Source organism: Ictalurus punctatus, chromosome 9 (assembly GCF_001660625.3).
Source record: "Ictalurus punctatus breed USDA103 chromosome 9, Coco_2.0, whole genome shotgun sequence".
Classification (NCBI taxonomy): Eukaryota; Metazoa; Chordata; class Actinopteri; order Siluriformes; family Ictaluridae; genus Ictalurus; species Ictalurus punctatus.
The window spans coordinates 18,463,722-18,487,131 of NC_030424.2; the positions used below are offsets into that span (position 1 = coordinate 18,463,722).

General features: G+C 39.5%; 1 protein-coding gene and 3 non-coding genes across 5 annotated transcripts; all 4 read right to left on the minus strand.

The window, feature by feature from the left end:
• Positions 1-972: 972 nt before the first annotated feature.
• On the minus strand, positions 973-23,340 carry arid4a (AT rich interactive domain 4A (RBP1-like)). Of its 2 annotated transcripts, none has more exons than XM_017475738.3 (25): positions 23,203-23,340; positions 22,040-22,085; positions 21,520-21,630; positions 20,552-20,617; positions 20,013-20,103; positions 19,820-19,899; positions 19,640-19,734; positions 16,563-16,695; positions 15,183-15,262; positions 14,986-15,062; positions 14,751-14,899; positions 11,639-11,711; positions 11,286-11,380; positions 10,671-10,768; positions 9,923-10,175; positions 9,036-9,298; positions 7,657-7,836; positions 7,227-7,311; positions 6,956-7,142; positions 6,799-6,861; positions 5,515-6,711; positions 5,297-5,401; positions 4,386-4,592; positions 4,098-4,244; positions 973-2,803 (listed from the first exon to the last, which is right to left on the minus strand). In XM_017475738.3, exons 1-25 carry the CDS (start codon positions 23,322-23,324, stop codon positions 2,700-2,702), a joined length of 4,107 nt encoding a protein of 1,368 aa, XP_017331227.2. In that variant the 5' UTR covers positions 23,325-23,340; the 3' UTR covers positions 973-2,699. The 2 variants fall into 2 exon arrangements, with proteins under 2 accessions (XP_017331227.2, XP_047013660.1); XM_047157704.2 differs by lacking the exon at positions 23,203-23,340 and adding an exon at positions 22,232-22,449.
• LOC124628543 (small nucleolar RNA SNORD53/SNORD92) lies at positions 7,509-7,587 on the minus strand. Its single transcript, XR_006983116.1, has one exon. It is a non-coding gene; the product is annotated as a small nucleolar RNA SNORD53/SNORD92 (small nucleolar RNA).
• On the minus strand, positions 8,780-8,861 carry LOC124628541 (small nucleolar RNA SNORD53/SNORD92). Its single transcript, XR_006983114.1, has one exon. It is a non-coding gene; the product is annotated as a small nucleolar RNA SNORD53/SNORD92 (small nucleolar RNA).
• LOC124628542 (small nucleolar RNA SNORD53/SNORD92) lies at positions 9,676-9,755 on the minus strand. The gene has a single exon (XR_006983115.1). It is a non-coding gene; the product is annotated as a small nucleolar RNA SNORD53/SNORD92 (small nucleolar RNA).
• Positions 23,341-23,410: the final 70 nt, after the last annotated feature.

A 23,410-nucleotide genomic window follows, 5' to 3' on the forward strand; every position in this document is an offset into this window, starting at 1 on the left:
TATTTATTCACTTTGTCAGTGTGATTACTAACACAATAGGATACATTCATCATCTTCACACTCAAATTAATGTTTTAAAAAGTGTACTATGACTGATTTTTTTAGTCAGGTATGTTTCTTTGACTTATCCATTTAATTGGACCAGCTGTTAATTTGTGCCATGTTCAGCATGGTTACAGTATGTATGGACTTTCATGATTTCCTGCATGAGCTTTCTTTAGGTTCTCTGGTTTCCTCCCACAGTTAATGCTAGTATAGGTAAATTGGCTATTTTAAATTGCTCCTAGATGTTCATAGGTGTGTTCATGTTCATGTGCATGGTGCCCAGCAATGGACTGATGTCCCAACCAGGCTGTAAGACAGAATTAAAACATTAATTGGCCAACCTGGTCTAATGTTCTACTTGCTACTAACCTTCTAGTTTCTTTTCAAATACCGGGTCAGGTGATGATTAAAAACTAACGGAATAGCCCTGTACAGTTTTCCTGTGTGGGAATATGAGAATTGTCCTCCATAAAATTGTTTACAGAAAATGTTTGTGAAATGGATATTTGTGCAGTGAAAATTCAATTTCCTAGAAAGAAAAAAAAAGTGAAAACTTTTGGGTGTATTCAAGTAATCAAAAGGTGTAGTGATTACAGCTTCCTTCACTTTACTATGCATGACCACATGGTCTGTGTTTATATCAATGGTCCATGCGTACATTTACATACACACACCATAGCTATGAATTTAAAGCCATTCTTTGAAAAGTATACAAAGTGTTTAGATAAATTACTCTACCCCTAAATTTAGACAATGGAAATCATCAGACTCACAAACGCACTTCCAAATACACTAGACACAGCCCCGGGGAAGATGTACTTTTAAACAAAAGTATTCTGAAAAGTATAATGCTCACTAGATTATATTAGTAAACCATATTATTAAATCCTAAATCCAGTTTGGGCCAAATAAAACAAAAAGGCACAATAATATTTCAAAATTTTATTAGAAATGAGAAGAGCTCTGCTTATTTTACATAAAGATACATTGGCTTTGCTCAGGAACCTAATGCCTTCATTCCTTCATCCAGGAATCTGTAAATTAATTTTGCTTACAGGGAAGCAGGTTATTTTCCGCATATCATTGCCTTCAGCGTATTCAACATCCTAGTGGGTTCATTTCTCTATAGGGCTGAGATTAGGCTCCTGTTGTTGACCAGTGATTGATTATATACAGTAAAGTGTGCTAATTCCTCTACCAACTTGACATAGAAAAAAAAGTTTAATATACAAAGATGTATTGTTTAAAAAATAATATAAATCATTTACAGTTTGTGTAAAATGTATTTCTCAAATACATGGTTCTGGAAGATCTATATACAAAAGAAATCATCATAGTAAGAAACCCCTGGGCTAAACATACACATCCATTATGCAACTTTTATTCAATTGGTTGAGAACTCAGTGTTGGAACGTTACGAACAAATTGCTTTAAACACAAGTACCAGCAAATCTGAACTTGAGCAGGGATGGTCACCAAGTAATGGTGGTCCATAAAGTTTTCACAAAAATCTCGTGATTATCAGGCCCAAATGGGAAAAGGGGAGAACAGCAGTGGGAACAATTTACTGCACAGTAGTTACCCAATTGTGACTTCACAGTCTAACTCGTCCATCACACTTTCATTAATCTATTTTTTCACCATTAACCAAATGAACGTGGGAAAGTTCTCATTTTGGAAAGAATACAAAAACGCTGTTCATTGTCTGAATAAATATACTTAACAAGTTGCAAGATAATACCTTTATTTTACACAAAAATTCAGACCTAGAAATATTTAATTAAATAATTTCATGGCTGTAATATATACCTTTTGAAATTTCATACTAAAATAAAACTCTGCAATTACATATAAAAAGACAAAATACACTCGCAAAGGAAATTAGTCCACTGAAAACATTTTTTTGTCCTGTGTTCCACTGTAAACATTTTCTTTCATGTTTTTTTTTTAAAAGACAAAAATAGAGTTTTGCATATTCATCTGTGCTCGCACTCACACTACAAAGAGTGGAAGACACCAGCTGCAGTTTTCAGTAAACTACATTCCCTTTTGCAATTGACTTTGTCCCACTTTTCCAAAATAGGGCACTCTGCTGTAACGTATGTACTTTGGCAGTTCTGATGGAGCAAGCGCACAAAATTGACCTTTTCTTTTTCCTAACCATATCCAGCTGGTTAAGTGACCATACCTATACAGGGAACATAATCTGGGATTTTACAATGTTGTGATGAAAGCTTTCTGAACAATTACTGCATCCAAACCAGCCTGTGCAACTGACACAGCAAGAGGAGGCTTCTGTTTTGGGCCAGGTTGAAGGAAGAGAGAGAAAAGTGCCGTTGTACTGTCTGTGGATGGATTTGTAAGATCTTTTTTTTTCTTTTCTTTTTAACACACATTCAACCCTCACACTGAATCCATTTCCTGATGTGGAAAGTGGCAGCGAGACTGAGCGAGAGGCAAGATCAGTTTACAAAGTGCAGGAGGTGGGAGTGGCCAAAGGGATCGGGGGACAGGAGAGGGTAGAGGAGGCAGGGCAGTCGAGTGCTATGGCTGCTTGCTCTGGCTCATCAGTATGCACGTCCCCATTGAGGCAGCAGAGATGCTGAGAAGGCAGAGGTCAGCAGGGTGGAGGGATAAACAGGCATGGTATCCTATCACCTGCACTCCACAGCTACAGTGTTCTGAGTGGGCGAAGCTGAGGAAGGACTCATGCCCGTGTCTGATGAGCCAGAGGATGTAGATGCTGTGGTGTGGGACACTGCCAAGCACACAGGAAACTTCAGTTAATTACTTACACACACACACACACACACACACACACACACACACACACACACACACACACACAGGGTTGGGTATCTTTAAGGTGTTAACGGTATTACTACTCTTACTGATACTGCTTATCAATCCAGTACTTTAACAGTATTCTTATCGGTACTTTGTGTTTTGTTTTTTTAATGAAAAAATAAATAAATAAATTGAGAACAGAATTAACATTTCTTTCTTTTTTTTTAAATAAAATAAGTTTATTATTATACATCTATTTGTAAATGCACCAGTGTGAAGGCATTTTTTAGTGTTTAAGATTTATATACTGCAGAAAAAAAAATACTCTAAAGATTAATATGTCGGCTATTTGTAAAGTAACTGAAAGTGATGTGCATTTAATAGCCTAAATGTTTACATACTGATTTATTTCTTTATTTGGGATTTTAAAAACAAGTAGGAAATATGTTGAATGCATAATTTCCTTTCACCCGAATGAAAAAAACATTGAGGTAAGCAAACCAATTAGGGCGATTTTATATTTATTTTAAACGGCATGAACATTGTTGATTCAACATGACTTTAATGAGCAAAAAGCTGTTGGTTCAATGTCGGAGATGGAAGTTGTGTCGATGCCGCGAGAGTCAATGTTGTGTTATTTGGGAAGGCTGCTAGCACACATACCCGACGTAAATGGGCAACCAGAGACGCGTTAGCTAGGCAGTGGGAAACTGCATTTCTCTGTCTGCACATAATGCACTACTGAAAGATGCTTTGACTGACTGCTTGTGTTTCCGCCCTTACAAGCAAAAATCTTGTTGCACTTGTGGCAATGTGTGTTGTCTGCCTCAACTCTAGTGAAGCGTATCCATATTTTTGAATGTTTGGTTCTCTCTGCCATCTTCACTCTGTGTATTAAGCGGGAGCTTTCGTGTTGTATGTGCGTGCTCGCTGTCGCGTGTGACAGACGGCCTTTGCGCACGAGATATCGCACTTCTGGATTGCGAATAACGAAAATGCAGACGAATGTCTTAATCCTATCGCAAATTACAAATGGTTGGTGAGATAAAATGTGTAAGAACATTTATTTAGCAATAATAAAAAGGAAATATATTTTCTTAAATTTCTCCAGTACCGAAAGCAGAACTGATCGTGTCAGGGTTTATCGATTTCAGAATTTAGCCAGTTTAACACCGGGTTTCAGTACACATCCCTACACCAGTGAACAGTGAATCTGCTCGGCCAACTTTCACTTTTCTTTCATTTAGAAGACGACAAAACCATACCTTCTCTCTCCTTCTTTTTTAATCTCTTCCGCCTCCTGTCGATGGAGGCCACCTCAGATTTCAGGGACATGTAGTATTTTCGGATTTCCTGAAGTTTCTCTTGTAGGAAAGAAATTCTCTCAGTGCTCGACATGTTGTCTAACTCATCTGCAAAATCAGTAAAGTGACCAGTGAGGAGTGAGTACATTTTCTTTACTTGCAACCGGTTTGAGACAACACGCAACTGCATGGAAACCTAAAATACAACAATTTACACAGGAGGAACCTGCGTGGATTAACGGGACTTACTCAGCTGGAAAGTCCATTTGTAGGTGCGCGGAGAGGGGAAGGACTGCTTGTCTTTGTGCTTGTCTTTCTCCATGTCTTTGCTGCTGGGAGACGCGTGGCCAGGAGAGCGAGAAAGCTTATGGGCCTTGGCCAGGCTGGAGTGTTTTACTGGAGTCAGTTTATTAGAGGTGTCCATGGCAGACAGGTCTTCACTGTCACTGCTGTGACCTGAAGAGAAAAACCATCATCATAAGTACTGACCAAAACCTAAAAACAGACGTAAATCAGCTATTTGCCAAGACAGAGCGATTAGACAGAAAGTGTTGATTTCCAACAACAATTGAGACTTTTATACATCTATAGGAAACATATTAGGCAACAAAATACTGACTAACGAAGATTTCACAAACTTAAACATACTGGAATATGATTACTTTGATTTTTGCTCAGTAATTTCCAGAACCAGATTCTCACACTAAACTATTTCAGGAGATCTTCCAACACTTTCAAAAAGACTAGGCAATATGAGGATCTAATACTGATATTGTGATCAATGAGACATTGCAAATACTGTGATATCTTGTTATAACAACTTTTTAAACGTTTATTTAATAATTATGGTAACATTGTGTTGAATCTTCAAAATTGTAAATTAAATTTATTTCTGAAGACCTTAAAGAAGCTTCATCCAAATCAATTTTTTTTTTTTACGATGCATCACCACTGTTTTGTCAGAGAAATTTCTTCAAGTGTTGTAAAATCAGTTTTCACATAGTGTCCACCATTTACTTTGCAACATGCTAAAATTCTTATTTATCTCACCATTCACTGGTGAGCCAAACTGCATTTCTACGCTTGCACTGATGTCTGCTATCAAGAGGATTCTTCCTTTGGATCCACATATACACATTCCATTTGAACAGAGTGCTTACCTGCTCCATTCTTCTCTGCAGCAGAAACAGTTCCTAGCCGTTTCTGGTTACGCTTCTGCTTCTTAGCAGATGAGCCACTGTTACAGTCGTGCAATCTTTTCTGACCTAAAGGAGCACATACCATAATATTTAAAAGATTAACAGGACAAAAGACCTGGTCATGTGGTGGATTTACATCTCATAGGCATAGGGAAAATGTATGGGCAGCTCACACCAACCTTTGTCCTTGGCATCCCTCTCCTGCAAGGAAATGCTGGAGTTGCTGGAACTCGCACTGGCATCAAAGTTCTCACCGAGCCCCTCATGTGACTCAGCCATGCTATCTGCCTCAAAGGTGGCATCGCTCTCACTTTTGGTGCTGTGAGACTCATCTGGGCTGGGGGCAGAGGATGTAGAACACAGCTGAGGAGGCGCTGCTGCCGTCAGGCTGGGAGTGAGATGAAAGGAAGGCTGCTGGGGCGGCACCTGAGCTAAGGCTGAGCTGGGAGTATGAGTCTTTTCCTCCCTCAGCACCAGAAGCTCCTCTCCTGATGGCTTCTCCTTCTCTTCAGGGTCATCCAGATCTACCTCGTGACACACCAGTGCCTCTGGGCCTATCTGAGGCATCATCTCTTCGTCAGTGATTGTTATAGGGTCCTCCTTCATTGTGCACAAGCTTGAAAGAGGTTCTACTCTTATCTGGACTTCTTTGGTAAGAGCAGGCATTTCTGTTCTGCCCTCAGGTTCTTCAGGAGGAGCTACTATAGCTGGAACTGGTGGTGCAAGGGGTTCTTCCGTTTTCTGAACAGCTTCCGTTGGTCTTTCAGTGTCTGATTTTTTCTCTGGTGACAGAGTTTTGGGTTCCTCCTTGTGCTCGAGGCGAATCTTCTTGTCTGGAGTCCAATGCTCTGTGGCCTTGCGCTTGGTTATGCAGCTCCTCTCTGGAGGACCAATGTCTTCAGTGGCTGAATCTGTGTCGGAGCCAGCTGTTTGAGGCACTTGCTCTGTAGGGCTGACGTGCTCACTATCCTGAGACTTCTTAGGCTGGCGAGGAAGAGTGCCAGAACCCTCAGGCTCAGCATGGTTTGTCGTAGCAGGCAGCTGTATCAGAGTCTCAGACCCAGGTTCTCTCTGGCGAGCCTTTTTTGCTCTCGATTTAGGAGATTTGTCACCAGATTCTGGGGACATTGCCACTTCTTCCTCACGTTTCTCCACCTCATTTCCCTCCAGCAGCTGTGGTTTCTCCTGAGGGATGGTGGGACACACTGGCTCAACCTCAGCAGCCGCCACCCTTCCTGCCTGCTCCTGCCTTTCCTCTTCCTTCGCCTCCTCTTCCTCCTGCTTTCGTGCTGTAGCAGGATCAGTTGTTTCTGCCCATTCAGGCTTCTTCTCAGGAGTGTCCTCACCCTCACTCTCTTCCGACGAGTTTCCTGAATCTGCAGAGAGAGCGAGAAAATGACATAATTGCTGTTCATTCCAATAGCTTGAGATCTTCACTAAGCTCAAATGCTCTTCAGACATACCATTAGATGCCCTGTCAGAATCATACATCCCAGAGGTTTTCCTAGTGTGCCGACGAGGAGTTCCTGTCAGAAAATATTTATATCATTGAGCACAGACACAGCAAAGACACTGAATGCTTGTACAACCTATCCGACTACAACAGTACACAATCATTACCCTCTCCATTGGGTAGAGTGGAAAGATCTGAGAGACGAGAGGTTTTGGTGGCAGATCTGCCCTCACTGTTAGGAGTTTTAGATACACTGCGGGAGGTGCTGGGAGGGGTGGACTTCAGTGGAGGACGGCCACGTTTTGCCACCGGTTTGGGCTGTTTGTCCTCCTCCTTCTCACCATCATCTTTATTCTGTTGGAAATGGCAGAGCTGTTCAATTGTATTCCAGAGCATGGTATTCTGAAGAACTCCAACACCTTCATTTTGGTCTCCTACCTTCACTTTCTTCTTCTGTCTTCTCTTTGTTCCTCCTTTATCAACAGGCCAAATTATCCTATCGGCTTTAACCCACTCATCATATCTGTCACATAAATAAAGAAATTCAAATAAAAAATTTGCACATTGCGGGGAACAAAAATAATTTAAAAATTTTTAAAAAATCACATCACAGAATCAGTCAAAAATTCAAAACCAAAAAGACAAGGGGGGTGAAAAAGAAATAAATAAAACTTTGTTATGGTGTTTCTGACCAAAAATATTCAGGATATGGACCAGAGGACAGTCAGACAGCCAAGAGAAGTGCTGCTTCATATGAAATCAGTCAAGTAAGCGAAACCTTTCTCCTGTATCATCATGTTTGTCCCCATATCCTGTTTGCAGTGTATTGATCCATTAAAAGCCAGTTCTGCCTGCATAAATGACTTACCTCACATTCCACCCATAGTAATGGACCAGATAGAGGACTTCTCCATCATCAGTCTCCGTGTTCTTGATATTAGCTTCATAAATTTTCTGTGTCTTTCCCTTGCCATATTTGACCTTGACTTTTGTCCCAGTAACAGAGTGCTCAGACTCTTCATCGCCATCTTCATGCTCCCTCTCATCTCTGAAAAAAAAGGCACAGACAGGACTTCTTAGCCAATCAGCAGATGAGAAAACTGAACAAAGGGAACACTGAAATATGTACACTACAGGTCAAAGGTTTGGAGACACTTGACTGCAATGTTTCTCATGTTCTTACGAACATCTTTGTTAAACGGACTACTTTATACAACAGGAAGACAGCCCAGGTACTGTTTTGTTTAGAATGCATCATATATGAGTAACACATACACTACTGGTCAAAAGTTTGGAGACATTCGATTAAAATGTTTCTCATGAGCATAAAAACCTTAAATGTTTGAAATCAATGTTGTAAGACAAAAATATAATTGTGCCAACATATTGATTTCTCTCATTAGAAAGCTAACATTTTATTTACAAAAACACATTTTTTAAATGGATGACTTGGAGCGAAATATTCCAAAAAGCAGCCAATAAATGTCCAGCGTAGGTGGGAACTTTAGTACTGTTTAAAAAGCATCTCAGGGAGATTCCTCAAGAAACTGGTTGAGAAAATCCCAATACATTCCTGGAAATTCTAGGCAAAAATGGTCTACTTTGAAAATGCTAAAATACTAAATTATTTTTTATTTCTTTTGGATTTTTTTTAAAATCACAACATAATACACATAGTTCCCTTTGTGTTATTCCACAATTTTGATGACTTTATTATTATAAAATGTGGAAAAAATAAAAATAATGAATGAGTGTTCCTAAACTTTTGACCAGTAGTGTACTTCAGCATGGGGGGGGGACAAAACAAAACAATTAATGAAGCAAGGAGAAGCTCTAAGCAAAGTACAGTTAAATGCTTCCAATCACTCGTGTACAAGTGGAACATTTTTCACATTCTAGTATATTTATAAAAAACAGTAGTGAAACAACCGGAAGATACATAATGGAAAGTCAGCATATTTAGCGAGGCATTGCAATTGAAACCACAGAAGCCAATCAGACAGCCAAGAGAAGTATGACATCACATGACATCAGTCAAGTAAGCGAAACCATTCTCTGGTATCATCATGTTAACTCTGGGGGGCTCAAATACCTACAATGAGAACTAAATTGCTGTACATACCTAAAAACAAGGATCCTTTCAAATGAAATCGAGAATTAAAGCTGAATTTGATGGTTATACGTAGCAAAAATTCCTGCTTCCTGTGCAGCAACAATTTGGTCATTAAAAGTTAATTAATAACACACCTTTCTCGGAGTCTGGATTTATCACAGTCTTCATCTTCATCATCATCTTCCTCCTGATCCTCTTCATCTGAGTCTTTGTCAGACTCTTCTAGGCGTCGACTGCGTCGCTTTCCCAAATTATCTCCCTCTGTTTTTTCCTTCTGTTCCTCTCCGCTGCCTTCTCCTCCTTGCACTTCTTCACACTTCTCCTCCCTCACCTTTTCCTGTTTGACAGGCTCCTTCCCTTCCATTTTCAATGGAGTTACTGTACAGCGCCGTCGGCCCTACAACACAGAGAAGCACATCACACGATTAATCCATCAATGGATTTTTAAAAATATTCATGTCATTACAGTGAGATTTCCCTATAGGTGCATGTGAGATAACAGCTATATAAGTATTATGGACTAAATGCCTACTTAATGCCATTTCTACACAGAAGCCTGAATATAAGCAATATGATTGACATTTACATAAGGCAGAAACATTCTCGTCAACATTTTGATGTCAGAGAACAGAAACAGCACTATTTCCATGCAGTATCATGTTCTTAGTTAAGTCAAACACACACCGTATTTCTAAACTGCAGAGGATTGTTATCAGGCAGTTCTATAGCTTTAGGCTTTGTGCGAGATTATTTACAAAAATGTAAAAACTGGGGAAATTCAGACAGCCAAGAGAAATGTGACATCACATGACATCAGCTCATGAAAGCGAAACCATTCTCTTGTATCATCATGTGCAGCTACCCCTTAAACTGTACACTTCAAAACGAATCACAATCTGTGGGAATGTGCAAGTAAATCTCACTACAAGAACCAGACTAGATCCAATAATCTCACAAACATTCTCAGCTACTCCAGTATAATGTGTTGCTTAAAAACAACAGGAGCCAGCAGAACACTTACCCTAGGGGAGCAGATGTCTTTGTGGCTTTTCTCACCCTCACCATCTGACTCCTCATCATCAGGTTTGTCTTTGCTTGCTTCGGGCTCAGCTTTAGCCTGCTGGGTCTCATCTCCCTTTTCTTCGCTCTCGACCTCCTTTTCCTGTTCAACACTCTTCACATCTGGCTGAATGACTGGCCTAGGCTCGTTATGGTGCACGGTCCTGAACTGGATCCGAGCTGATCTGCAGTACTCTTCAAATCCATACAGGTACCTTGAAGATGATTAGTATTGTTACTTTGTGTTCATTCATACTGGGCACCTTCTACAAGATTAGAAACATGCCAAAAGAAAGTAATTCTTGAAAAAGAGTGTTTCAGGCTAAAGATCTTGAAGCTTTCAGAAGTAAAACTTCAGCTAACTTCACTAATGCAAGTGTGCACGCATCTGGATTAAAAATTAAGCCGCAAGCTAACGGTACTATTGCAGAGGTAAATCTTTCATTTATGCCAGATGCTAAGGCCTTTTAGGTTAGAGGTAGAAAACTAGGCAGCCAGAACAACCGATTTTATCTCTCTTAATACATTATTTTTAATCCCACATTACATTACAAATGGCAACAAGTTACTAGCTAGATAACTATTTTGACTAAGATCCAACTTTGCATGGACACTTCAGGTTTTAATAGATTGCACAGCAGATGAAACAAACAGATGTACTTGTCAGATACATACATTACATATTCTTCTAACTTCATTAGTGTGCTTACTTTTTATAAGCTGTCTTCACATTATATGATGCTGCTGAATTCAGGACAGGGATGCCCAAATCCATATAGACCTGTTTCCATACAGATCCGCTTTCAATCTGTAACAAAGATATTATGGTAAATTTTTTGTTTTAGGCAGAGTTTTTTTTGTATCTACAAATAACTTAATATTTTAGCATCTTCAAAGTAGACACCCTTTTTGCCTAGAATTTTCAGGAATGTATTCTTGGCATTTTCTCAATCAGTTTCTTGAGGAATCTCCCTGAGATTATTTTTAAACTGTATTAAAGGAGCTGGACACTTATTGGCTGCTTTTCGGAATATTTCCCTCCAAGTCATCCACTTAAAAAAAAAATTTTTTGTAAATAAAAGGTTAGTTTTCTAATGAAAGAAATGAATATGTTGGCACAATTATATTTTTTGTCTACAACAAGGATTTCAAATGTTTAATCAAAAGGTTTTTAAGATAATGAGAAACTTCTCAGTCAAGTGTCTCCAAACTTTTGACCAGTAGCGTACACGTGTCTAAATCAGCCAACGTGGTTCCGTTTCAATAGACATTTTCATTCTGCAAATACAAGCATAAAGATAAGTGAAGGTATTAAAGATGCTCACATGGTCACAGCCACCATGCTGATAAACCAGCCTGAAGAGCTTGAAGAGGTTCAGGTCCTTGTAACCCAGCACAGGAGGTTTGTTAATTGGTGTGCCTGGGGAGAGAGAGGGAGAGAGAGAGAGAAACATTCAGCAACGCAATGCACAGAGGATACACACTGCAAAATTAGTCATACTGTGCCTCTCAGACACAAACATGAACACAGAATGAGCTAAAAATTCAGCCCTGCAGTAAAAAAAAAAAAATCTGCTCAAACTCTGTGGGCTAAACTGTAACTAAAGTCCTAATATAGTGTATAAACAAACAAACAAACAAACAAACAAACAAAAAAGGGGGGGGGGCTGCTTCATACCTCTGTCTTCCATGAACTTATACAGCTGCTGTAGGAAGTAGTCCCTCTCTTCTGGGTCTGGCTCATCATCAGGCTAGAAAGAAACAGAGTCAGAAAGCACAGATATTTACATTTACAGCATTTAGTAGACGCCCAGATCCAGAGGGACTTAAGTGCTTTGCAGTCTCCAACAAAAACCATCCTCATGCTTGTTCACTAGATCAGGGGCTAAGAATACCATCAAGCTAAAACCCTGTTTTGTGGGTGGGTGGGTTAAGAAACCACAAACATAGACAAGCAGAGTGAAAAGTCAGAGAGAGAAAGCGAGAGAGAGAGCAGAGTCAAAGGATAGTGAGCAAACACACGTGAGACAAAGAGCACAGAGTGAAAGCGCAGACAAAACAAACAAGACAGACAGAGAAAATGAAAGCAGAAAGAAACAGCAAATGAAAACACAGTGAGAGAAAGACAGACAGAGAAGGAATGAGCATGACAAAATCAAAGCGCTGAATATTTACCTTAGTAAACTGTAGTGGAGCAGAATAAAGTGAATACAATTTACTGAATCAAGTGTTGTGTGGATTCTACTAATTTTGAAAGAACACACTAATTTCCGAGCCTCGTTCAGGTATATCACAGATGCAAGAATAGCAAAAACACCAAGACTCATAACATCAGGAATAAATATTATTTCAGAAATAATCGATTGTGACACATGTACAGCATAGAATGAAACTCCTTTTTAAGCACCGTGGTCACACATGCCATCATCGAACAGTGTAAATCAATGTTAAAGGTTAAATCAGAGAGCCAGCAGAAATGTTACATCACATAACATCAATAAAGTCATTGAAACCATTCTCTTCCATCATATTTGACCCATTCACACAAGTCATGTGTGAGGATGCTCAATCAACTCAATGTAAGTAGTGTATTTTCCGATGTAATCTCCATCTACCACATCTGTACCGCATGAGCAATTACCATAGAAGGTTACCATTTCACTGAACTGGAAAACTACAAAACAGAGAACCCATGTACTTTAAATTCACTTGTAATGGAGGTCTGAGTGCATATTTAAGGGCAGGCAGTAAATCTTTATATAAACATTTTCGCAGAACACACAAAAAAATCCTTGAAGTATCCTTTATCATCATAGATGGGACAACTTTTGGTTCTGATGCATGGTTTTGATTACATGTGGACACCACAAAAGCTTTAGCAAAGCATAAATACCACAAACTGTTTTTACTGCATTTCTCTAATGTTGAAAAGTTTGATAAAACTACTTAAGAACAGCTTTGGTAAGATTCTCTGAGGTCTGAATCATCCTTGGAGCTTCATTGTTAGAATGCAATAGTTATGAAGTCAGATTATATAATCAGGCATTTTAAACATTTACTGATGATGTCCATAGACATCTGAACCGTGTCAAGTGAACACCTTTTCTGTTCAGTGGTAAAAGCATGTCCAGATGTAATAGAGAAGACTTTTAAACACACGTTTATACTGGAAAGTGCTACAACAGAAGCAGATCAGCCATTTATCCGACTACAGAGCAAGCAATCAGTTGATCTCATAAGAGCTTATGGTACCAAAACAAAGCTCCAATAATCTGTACTAAAGGCTTGATCACTCAATAAACAGAATTAAAATAGTTTATGACAAGAATCCGAAGCATCTGTAGGAGAAACATAAGAATAACCCAGACACAAGTACTCCGCTGCACAGGAATACATCAGCAACTCAAACCATTCACAGGAAATGAAACTGAAAGTGGCCACCAAGATAGTTCTCAAGAGCTATACATGCCAAACCTAGCTTATTGATTCAGTTCATGATCATCTACTGCTTTAAGAGCTGCACAAGCAGAGACTCTTGACACAGTGTGGAAAGAGGAGACCTTGTGATGAGCTTCAGACCAGCCCACAACCAGAGCTGGCACACCTCCACTGGCCCTTTGCCAATCCCCATAGCTTTCTTAACCATAGGAAGTAAGGGTTGCCATGGGAGCAGTGTCGGAAACAGAGCGAATGGCTATTTGTCCAGGCGCCGGGAGCAGGAAGAATGAAGCATTGTTGATCTGAGCTTGAGGGTTTTCCCCACATGCTGAGGCCATTCACTTATTTCACTCAAGGTGGTACAGATCGCACCACGTCAGAGAAAAGGAATGTCTTTTATAAATAAATAAATCACACACAACCAACCAGTGCCACAGTATTTACTGATGCATGATCAAGTCCCAGCCCGGGGCAAAGTTTCCTCAATGCAGAGATGTCATGTCATTCAACCTCTCAGTAATCATTAGCCAAAATGCAACACTCCGACTAAGTTTCAGGGGTGGACAAATCAGTAACCGGGGCTCCCAGGACAGATTTAACGTCCAGGCTATTAATTCCTTCATAGATGCCTGGCAGACACATGGGTTCAAGAACTAGAAAAAGAAAATAAACCCTACTTCCCACTGACTTTTGCAAAATAAATGTTTTGATTTGGACCATCTTATAAGAATCAGGGACATGCAGGTATGTGGAAACACTGATGAAACCGACTAAAAGTCTATCGCTTCTCTGTCATATAATTATCTTGCTAACACAGCAAGCAGACATCATGTGGTTAATCTAATTGAGAGAAAAACACTAAAACTAAAAACACTATCCAGGTAATACTGCAATCACAAGTAACAGTTTGTTGTAATGTAAGGAGAGAACACAGCTCATTGCTTTTTAATCGAGGTTACAATTAGCTACATTAAAACATCAAGCGATAATAAGAACTATAGATATATAGCCATCCCCTTGCTGGGAACAGATATATTCCTTCATTACCCTTGGTCTGTATTATTGCTCTTAGCTGGCTCACCATACATTGCTAATCAAGTTAGTAATTTTTTTTTTCCTTTTACCAAAACTTGGCATGTACTCCACTGTACTGCGTTGTACCAAGTGACCTTGCCAATGAATTTACCATTTGCCCACCCATGAGTGTATGTTACAATCTTCAGCCACAAACTTACAACATAACCAATTAGATGCCAAGACACTGACAGAAAAATCATCCATTAAATATAATTAAACCCTAAATACATTATCTTACAATCCTCCTTGATAATGAAAGATGAACAGTTTCTTACCTCTTCTGGCTCTGGTTCCTTCTCTTCTTCCTCACTTTCCTTGCCTTCACCCTCATCACTGCTGGAGGATTCTAGGATCTCATTCATGTCCATCTTCCAGGCATCGGGGATCTGCTTGGATTGGAGGAAGAGCAGTGCTTCCTCAAATCCTGTAGAAAGACACAAGGTGCCAAGTGAGGCTTAGCTCATGGAACACTTTGAATACACAAACTTCAGCTCAGATGCACACACTTACCGTTTTTGTCAGAGTGCTCCGATTTGCACATGGTGTCCACACACAATTCTTGAATTTCACTGCGGGCCACAGTGTGACTAGAAGGAGGGCAAATAAAACAAAGTCATAGCTGAAAACCTGCAGAATCAGAACTCTCCCCACTTTCCAAATACGTGCAGGTGATGTGACGGTGCACTGAATTTTGTGATTTAACTTACAATTTGGAATCAGCAAATGACCTCACTAAGCACTGGTCCTTTTTAACAGTTAAGTCATCATTGCAGCTCGGAGAGATCACCTTGAAGAGAACAAGCAGCAAGTCAAATAAAGCGTTATATTATGTACTCAAATTCTCAGCATGAATTAGATTAGATATCATTCTGATCTGAAATATTTTATGCCATGAATGTGCATGATGTTGACTGACTGGACACAAACTGTTTTAAAGTAAATCACCCCCACCCTGTACTGTTTTGCATAACTTGGCAACCGAGGCGTGCACAGAGATGACCTGCTTACTTGGAGGACATAAGTACTGACTCAGAACTTAGTATGCACCAATACCCAGAGCTCGAATATCAGCAGCGTAAGAGAAATTTTTTTTTAATGTGACTGTAGCATCCCTAGCAAATATAATCTATAACCCTTAGCAAAGAACTTGTAAGGCTCTTATTTAAATATGATGTACACCTAAGCTTGCCATCAGGTGTTACTGATACAGCAGTGCACCTCAGGACAGGAGATTAACATGAAAACATACGAACATGTGACAAATTGAATAAAACCTAAATAAATGCATGGAGAAATATAACAATTGCAGATTCTTCATGGAAATTGTACTGTATGATACAGTGAAGCAATTAACATCCTACTATGTCCTGTGGTATGTTTAAAAATGCTGAACCGGCCCAGTCAATGTCAATATGTGATTAAGGTCGCAAGAGGAAAAAAAAATATCTAACTGACTTTGAACGACGGCTCATTATTGGGGCACTTATGCCAGGAGCTTCAGTGCATGTGCGGCACACTTGAAGAGAACAGAATAAGCCTGAAGCTTGACTCCTGCAGTAAGTATGCCCAGTAGCTTTGTTATGTTTTTGGGGGGATTTTGCATGGTTTGGGTCCACTTGCTCCCTTAGAGGGTTAATGTAAATTAATCCAAAAGTTATTCTGACTGATCACCTTTAGAGTATGATGACATCTCTGTACTGACAAGAATGGTCTCTTACACAATGAAAATGATCCATTCACAGGGCAAAAGGGAACACATTTTGGACTGATGTGATAGAGCTCATCACCACCCCATCATTAAAGTGAGGGAATGTCTTATTGGAGAATAGTTTTCAGAAAAGTCCAATTACAGAGCCTTGTAGAGTCTATAGCAAGGAACATGTAAGCTGTTCCGGCAGCTTGGACTGCCCCAAAACCTTACTATGTGGGCTTTTTCTTTGTCACATGTCTGTATTATTAAAAGCTCTGCCTGCTGCAGTAACACCTGGTTGAGGCTTTAGAATCCTACTGCTGATCCTCAGCTTCATTAGTGGCTGCTTTATTTCATGGCTCTAATAAGCAAGCTCTGAAAGTCTGCTAGAGCTCACCAGAGCATGGAACCAGCATTCTTGGTCTGGCCCAGTCTGAATGAGCGCCACCTTCCCCAAGAGATCATCACTGAGTCGCCGTCTATCATCTTCCTCCTCCTCGCTGGATGATGACTCCTTCTCATCCTCCACACTACAAAATTCAAGAGGAAACTCATTGGAATGCATTCCTTCATGAAGATATGAGCATTTAAAAAAAAAAAAAAAAAAAAAAAAAAAAAAAAAAAAAAAAAAAACACACACACAACAAAAAAACCCACTCTACACTAAGCACACTAATCCCCCTCTGGTGTGAAAACAAAATGGAAAAGCAGAAACTGATGAATGAATGAATTCTAGCCACGTAAAGTTGAAAATTAATACAAATATTAGGCACATTTCTGTGCACTTGTTTATAATAGTGACAGACAAGAACAAAACACAGGTCAGAAGTGATAAACTAGCTGTAGAGATTTTCTTTGGTGATTAGATGGTGGTGCTAAACATGCTGTGAGAGTCTATCTGGACTGTTGGAGTATTAAAGTAAATTCGCCTTTTTAGGAAGGAAAAAAAAAAAAAAACTCAAGCATACAAGCAAGAAAATCAGCATTTTAGAAGTTTTAGAAGTCTTGTCTCAATGTTATTTTTGGCAAGTATATACTGTAAACTTTACACTTAGACAATTCCAGTTCCAACAAGTGCCACGTTTTCAAGACAATGTCCAAAGTTGCTAGTCAAAACTGCACTATCTACTATACACCTCTGGTCAGTCTTTATACTCCATGTTGATATAGCACAGTACACCACTGCACCTTAAAACAATCCCAAAGGGTGATCAAAAACTTCAGGAGATTCCTCACATGTCGGAATATGATGCACAGAACTTTCTAAAGTAGTAGCTATTGAAGATAATGGGCTACAACACTGACAACAAGTGTTAGAAGACGTTAAAATCTGAGTGACTTTGATTATTAAAGCTTTTATCACCATCAAGGAATCTCGTTATCGATTAATTGGCCTGCGCGTAGCATGGGGTACATTTACTCATTGCGTTTACTTCCGAAAACACGCATCAGAGACTACAGACCAAAGTTTTGGTCCAAATTGTACTACACACTTACACTATGCACTCTACAGTCTAGTGCATGAACTTTATAAAAGGTAGTATCGTCTCAAATTTTATACGAGCAGTTATTTTCTAACCGGAAGTACAAACCGTTTCCCCAGACGATGGCACATGACAACAAACGCATGTAACGCAATGCCGCTAGCTTTAGCAGAATACCCAGAGTCAACGTTACCTTTTATGCTCAACACGACCCCAGTCACCACCAGACGGAGGTGTAATTGTTACTTGACAGTGGAAAAAAAGTGTGAGACCTCCAAGTCCTCTAAGGCATGGGGGCATTTTATATTAAACGCCGTGAAAAAGACTGTAACCTGCAAACTTTACAAAGTGGAGCTTGTGTAGCACAGAAGCACGACAGTGATGCAAGAGCACAAACTTGTGTTTATATGCAAAATGCTCCACTGTATGCAAGGGGTTGGAGAAACTGGTGCAAGTTGCTTAAAAGGTTCAGTTTAAATGTAGTTTAGTGTCATTATATGCTGTATTTGCACTTGCAGTAGAAATTCTGTCGTTTATTACATAACAGGAGCTGAACGCGATCCATTAGTAACGAGGTTGCATGGCTCCTCACTCACAGTGAAAAATAATGCATAAATTATATATATATATATATATATATATATATATATATATATATATATATATATATATATATATATATATATATATATATATATATATAGTGAGAGAGAGAAAGAGAGAGATAGAGAGAGAGTAAAGTTTTAGTCTGAACTTTATATTTGTAACATTTAGTTTGTGGATTTTATTTTAAATAAACAGGAGGAAATTGGTATTCAAAGTTCTCTTTAAAAAAAAAAAAAGATTAATCGAAAAATAATCAGCTGATTAATCGATTATGAAAATGTTAGTTTCAGCTCTACCAAAGTTAAAGCAAAATGCTGCACATTTTTCCTCTCAGCACAACCGATATAAAGAAGGCATCTACAAATGAAAAAGACTGCCATTATACACAGCCTTGGGTGCATACAAGCACGCACATTTTGTTCAGTTTTCCTATTAATGCCCCAGTCTAATCTCAAGTGGTGAGAGAAGCAAATCAGAGAAACTGCTGTTAGTAACAGCGTTAACATTAAATCAAGTAATGTTTCTGAGTTGGCAGAGGGGTGAACAGAGTGCAGAGGATTAGCACTGGGCAGAAACACCGCCTTCAGTCTGCTACTGCTATACTGGAGTTATACTGGTACACAATTTTTGACTTCACATGCCAAGCTGTTGGCAGACCCTGACCTTTTCCTTCGACTAGGGCTGACTAAAAAAAAAAAAAAATTTTTTTAACCCTACTCTATGGAGCGTGTTTCCTCACCATCACTGAGTGAATTAGTAACATTACAGCAATGCTCAGAAAGGAGCTTCCTACTTATAGAACAATAATCTGCCCTGAGCACAACTGTGACATGTTGTATTGTCATTGTCCTTTTAAACAATTAATAGCGCTTCATCTGTCCTGTCAGCAAATGTTTGACAAGCTAAAGGTCAATGCCACTGAAAAGTAAGGAAGTATTAAGTTGTGCTGTTTATACAACTTATGTTTCTTTTTTTAATCCCATTTCCAATGTTCATTTTTTTATTATATATTTTATTTGCTGTTCACTCCATTACAGCTTTATGTCTATTTAAATTTTACTGCGCAGCACTTTGAGCTGCATTATTATGTATGAAGGGTGCTATATAAATAAAGTTACAGCAATTCTTTGAAGTGAAAGTGGGACACAAACTCCATAGCATGCCTTTTTTGACCAAATACAGACCCATTAGGTGTCTAAAACTAATAGTGTTAAAAAACTATTTATAGCTACAATATGTTGTATTAGATTAAACATGATGACTCCAATTTAAACACTACAGCTTACAGCAAGGTTACCAGTCAGAGGGAGAAAAAAAAATTACTGAACACAGAAGTACTTTGCAAAGATGAATATAAATAAATTAACAAAAAACAAATACTCACACTGCTTGAGAAGACCGCCGTCCTCGATTAGTCTTCTTTCCAATGACAGGAGTGCCAAAGTGCTCCGGATTAGTCAGAGGCAGTTGGTCCAAAGTCTGTGGAGGGAAAAAAAAAAGGGTCCTTTTACTCTCTTAAAAAGATACCGATACCAAAAACATCAAGTATGTGACTGTTTCATACCTCACTCTCTGCAAAATGCCTTTCACCCTTAAGACACAGTGATGTTCTTCTGAGTGTTTTCTCATCTCCATCATCAAACACTGCAAAAAAGGCACAAGTTGTTAGAAGGTAATGATATTATGTACACAACAAGTGACAAAGATAAGCGTGTACTGGTGACAGTAAGAAGCTGTTGAGTTATGCCTGCACTTACCCACAGTGTACCAGCTAGCATCTGTAAGTTTACTGATGACGGCTTCACTAAATGCTCCTTCTGCACTTTTCACTTCCACTGTGGAGCCCACCTGATAGTATGAAGACACACATCACGCCACAATGTGTTACAATATCATCTGAAAATCGAGCAAAAAGCACCTAGTACAAGAGACAACACTCAAGACATCATTGTTACAATGCTAAGCGCAACTCTGTGTAACAACAAAAGCACTTCCTAAAACATTTTCAGCTCCACCCACACGTCACTGTTCAGCACTCTTAGTACTCTAGCAAGATAGGTAACCAAATTTAGCATATGTATAACATATAGTGAAGGTAAAGCTCACTTGCCAATAGAAATAACGTGACTTCATAGATTTGTTACTGCACCATGCAGTCTGGTGGAAAAGCACTGCAAGTTTCCATCAGTGAGCTTGCAGGCACAGAATATCTATTTCTATTTAGAGCTAATTTCTAACATCCTTTCAACCCGTGCAATCGATGACTGAAGAAACTCTACTGCAAATAATCACTTACCCTCAAAGGTCCTTTGACCTGGTCATCTTGCACAACTTGTGAGGTACTGTCTCCCTTGAGTACCACCTAGAAACGAATCCATGGTGCACAAGATGTAGCAGAGCAGGACGCACATAGATGGGAGGACAGGAAAAGAAATGGATGAGGAGAGAAACCAGGTTTAGTCAAGGTGAAGTAATCAGGTTGTGTAACACTTAAATGTTGCACTCCATGATCTGTCATAATAGTGCTTCCCACATAGGGTCCAGGATTTAAATCTCCTTACAGTTCAGTACAGCTCAGGTTCAAGCTCATGATACAGTTAAAGCATGCTTCATTTTCTTCAACACTTCATGTCACAAGCAAGTGGCCTCAGACACGAGAACGTATTACATTGTACTAATATATATATATATATATATATATATATATATATATATATATATATATATATTTTTTTTTTTTAAGTAGACAAGCAAGTAAGACTAGCCAACATGAAACAGGATTAACAGTAAAGTGGAGCATTTCTATATTCTGAGAGCTCATAAGTCCTAAGAGGTACTATATCTTGGCGATCATACCTGAAACATGCATAATGTATAAGCAAAACAGGACAAGTCACTTTTCCACCCTAAGCCAACTATGCACTTGAAGACGGGCAGTGCAAAGTGCACCAAGTTCCCATCAATTAATCGAAGCATGACTTATCAGAACAAGTCTGCACACGAGTGTTGTAACCAGTAAAAAACTGACAAAATGTTCAATGACGTTCAACAGTAAAGCCACCTGTGACTGGACAGCGAAGGAGGACTCCGTCATGACTCAGTCACTCACCCGACAGACAGAAGGATTGTCATTTATTACGTAAAACACATCAACGATATTCTACCTACCAAGTATGTGGTATACATGATGGCCAGCACCCAGAGCAATTTCAGGTTATACTGTTTTGACGTGTTATTCAAACATATATATTTTTTTAAACTTGCCTTAACTTTCACCATGCGTTTAACATTCTTGATTTTTGCCTCACAGAAGGCACCTCTGTATTTAGCACTAACATCCGTTCCCACAGTCAGGTAGGCAGGCTCATCTGCTACCTACAGAGATAAAAACAAACAAAAGCAGGAAATTAAGCAGGTTAAACCAAAACGTGTGTGCACGTAAACATTTCAAACTTTGAGTACAACTCTCAGGAAATATATTCATTTCTGTTTACTGTCAATTCACTCCAAACTATAACTCCCCAGGTCACTGCACTACTCATCACATATACCTCTTTTGTTAATAAAGCATAAAAACAAAGCTGTGCTGAAGGCACATCACAGCAGCTCAGCCAGGTTAACCACCACCATCAAAATGCTCACATATAAATGAAATGACTTTCTAAAGAACAACACGTGTTGTTGATAAATAAGTTGCCAAGTAAAAGCAGGCTGCTGGTCTGGCTCGGGTCTGAGAGGCGTCGGCTGCACTGCTGTCTTCCACTGAAGCCTGGAGCTCACTTACCTTCATTGTGATGGCTATTTGGGGGAGTCCAGCTTGGTTTTTAGAGCTGGAACACAAAAAGATGCAAGAGTGGACAATGGAGGCGGGTTTACAAAAAAAATAATACGTCAAGGTTTTGTTTTTTTTTAAGTCACCGAATAGCACGACAGAACAGAGACATGCTAGCAGGCTAACGGGCTAGCTACTACTCACGCATTCTTTTCAAGCTCGATGCCGCGGCCCCCCTCCTCCCTCTCTCTCTCCCCTTTACACGGTACAAAAATGTTCAACGAGCTCTTAAGTGCTTTTCAAAACTATTCCGTAAAACCACGAACCACAAATTCCAGTTTTAACCAGCTTTAAATGCTTCACAGATATAACATAGTATAGACGTGAGGAAGGGGGGAGCGGAGTAGTGCGTGTGTTCTTCCCGCTTTACTCCGAGAGAGAGAGAGAGAGAGAGAGAGAGAGAGTGTGTGTGAGAGAGAGAGAGAGCGAGAGAGAGTGTGTCACGTCGCCATCATAGCTCACCGCCGGAACCGTGTCAGGTTTTGGTTTACAATCTGCTACCGACTGTAATGAATACATTTTCCTTTAGGAAACTGTCATCGACATTATAACCGACACTGATGACCGAATAAATGATTTAAACATCATTTACAGAGTTCTGGCGAGAGATTCGTTGTTTTTCCCCCCCTCCGAGCTAAATATAGAGAGTCTGCCAACTAACCTTGCTCCAGTGTTTATCGGTATTAGGGCGATTTAAACTGCCTGCTTTTGGGAACTTGGGCTCAGCAGAGCTGAAAAAAGCCACAGCTAGTTCCGGAAGATTGTCGAGTCTGTGGCGTCGATTCTTTTAGCATCCGCACGTCAGTTCCCTGCTCTTCTCTTCACTACTCTACTGTAAGTTCCACCGAGACGAGAAAGTGCCCTATAACGAGTCATTACGTCTGTTAAACACAATTCCACAAACGCCAGTTAGCAAGCTAGCTGTGAAAACAAGCCAACTAGCAGCTCCGGCTAGCTAGTCACAGCCATTCAATTTTCCGTCGTGTTAATCCCGCACTTGGAAAATACCTCCTAATACGTTAAACTTTACTTTTCTGACAAACAAAGTCAACAATTCCCGACTCTCACAAAAGCCAAACTTGTTTGAATAGAATGTCTCCTTTAGAGATACTTACATACTCCAGTATGTCCGCGCACCACTCGGCTGGGTTGCAAAGCATAAACGAAATAACAAGCTGTTGAGCCAAGGTTGTGTTTCTCGGAATCCGATTGGCTGCTCTAATCGCGGTAGCCACATTCTTGGAATTATGATTGGGTCCCTGATACGACAAATTACATTGGACGGCCATTTCATTTAGACATGATTGGTCCATATGAAAGCGG

Excerpts from the sequence above, each read along its gene's own strand:
- arid4a (XM_017475738.3), bottom strand. The coding sequence starts at position 23,324 with ATGTGGCTACCGCGATTAGAGCAGCCAATCGGATTCCGAGAAACACAA. Across the intron at positions 9,299-9,922 it reads AAGACATCTGCTCCCCTAGG|GGCCGACGGCGCTGTACAGT; the intron begins GTAAGTGTTCTG and ends TCTGTGTTGTAG. Across the intron at positions 7,837-9,035 it reads AAATCCAGACTCCGAGAAAG|AGATGAGAGGGAGCATGAAG; the intron begins GTGTGTTATTAA and ends CTTTTTTTTCAG.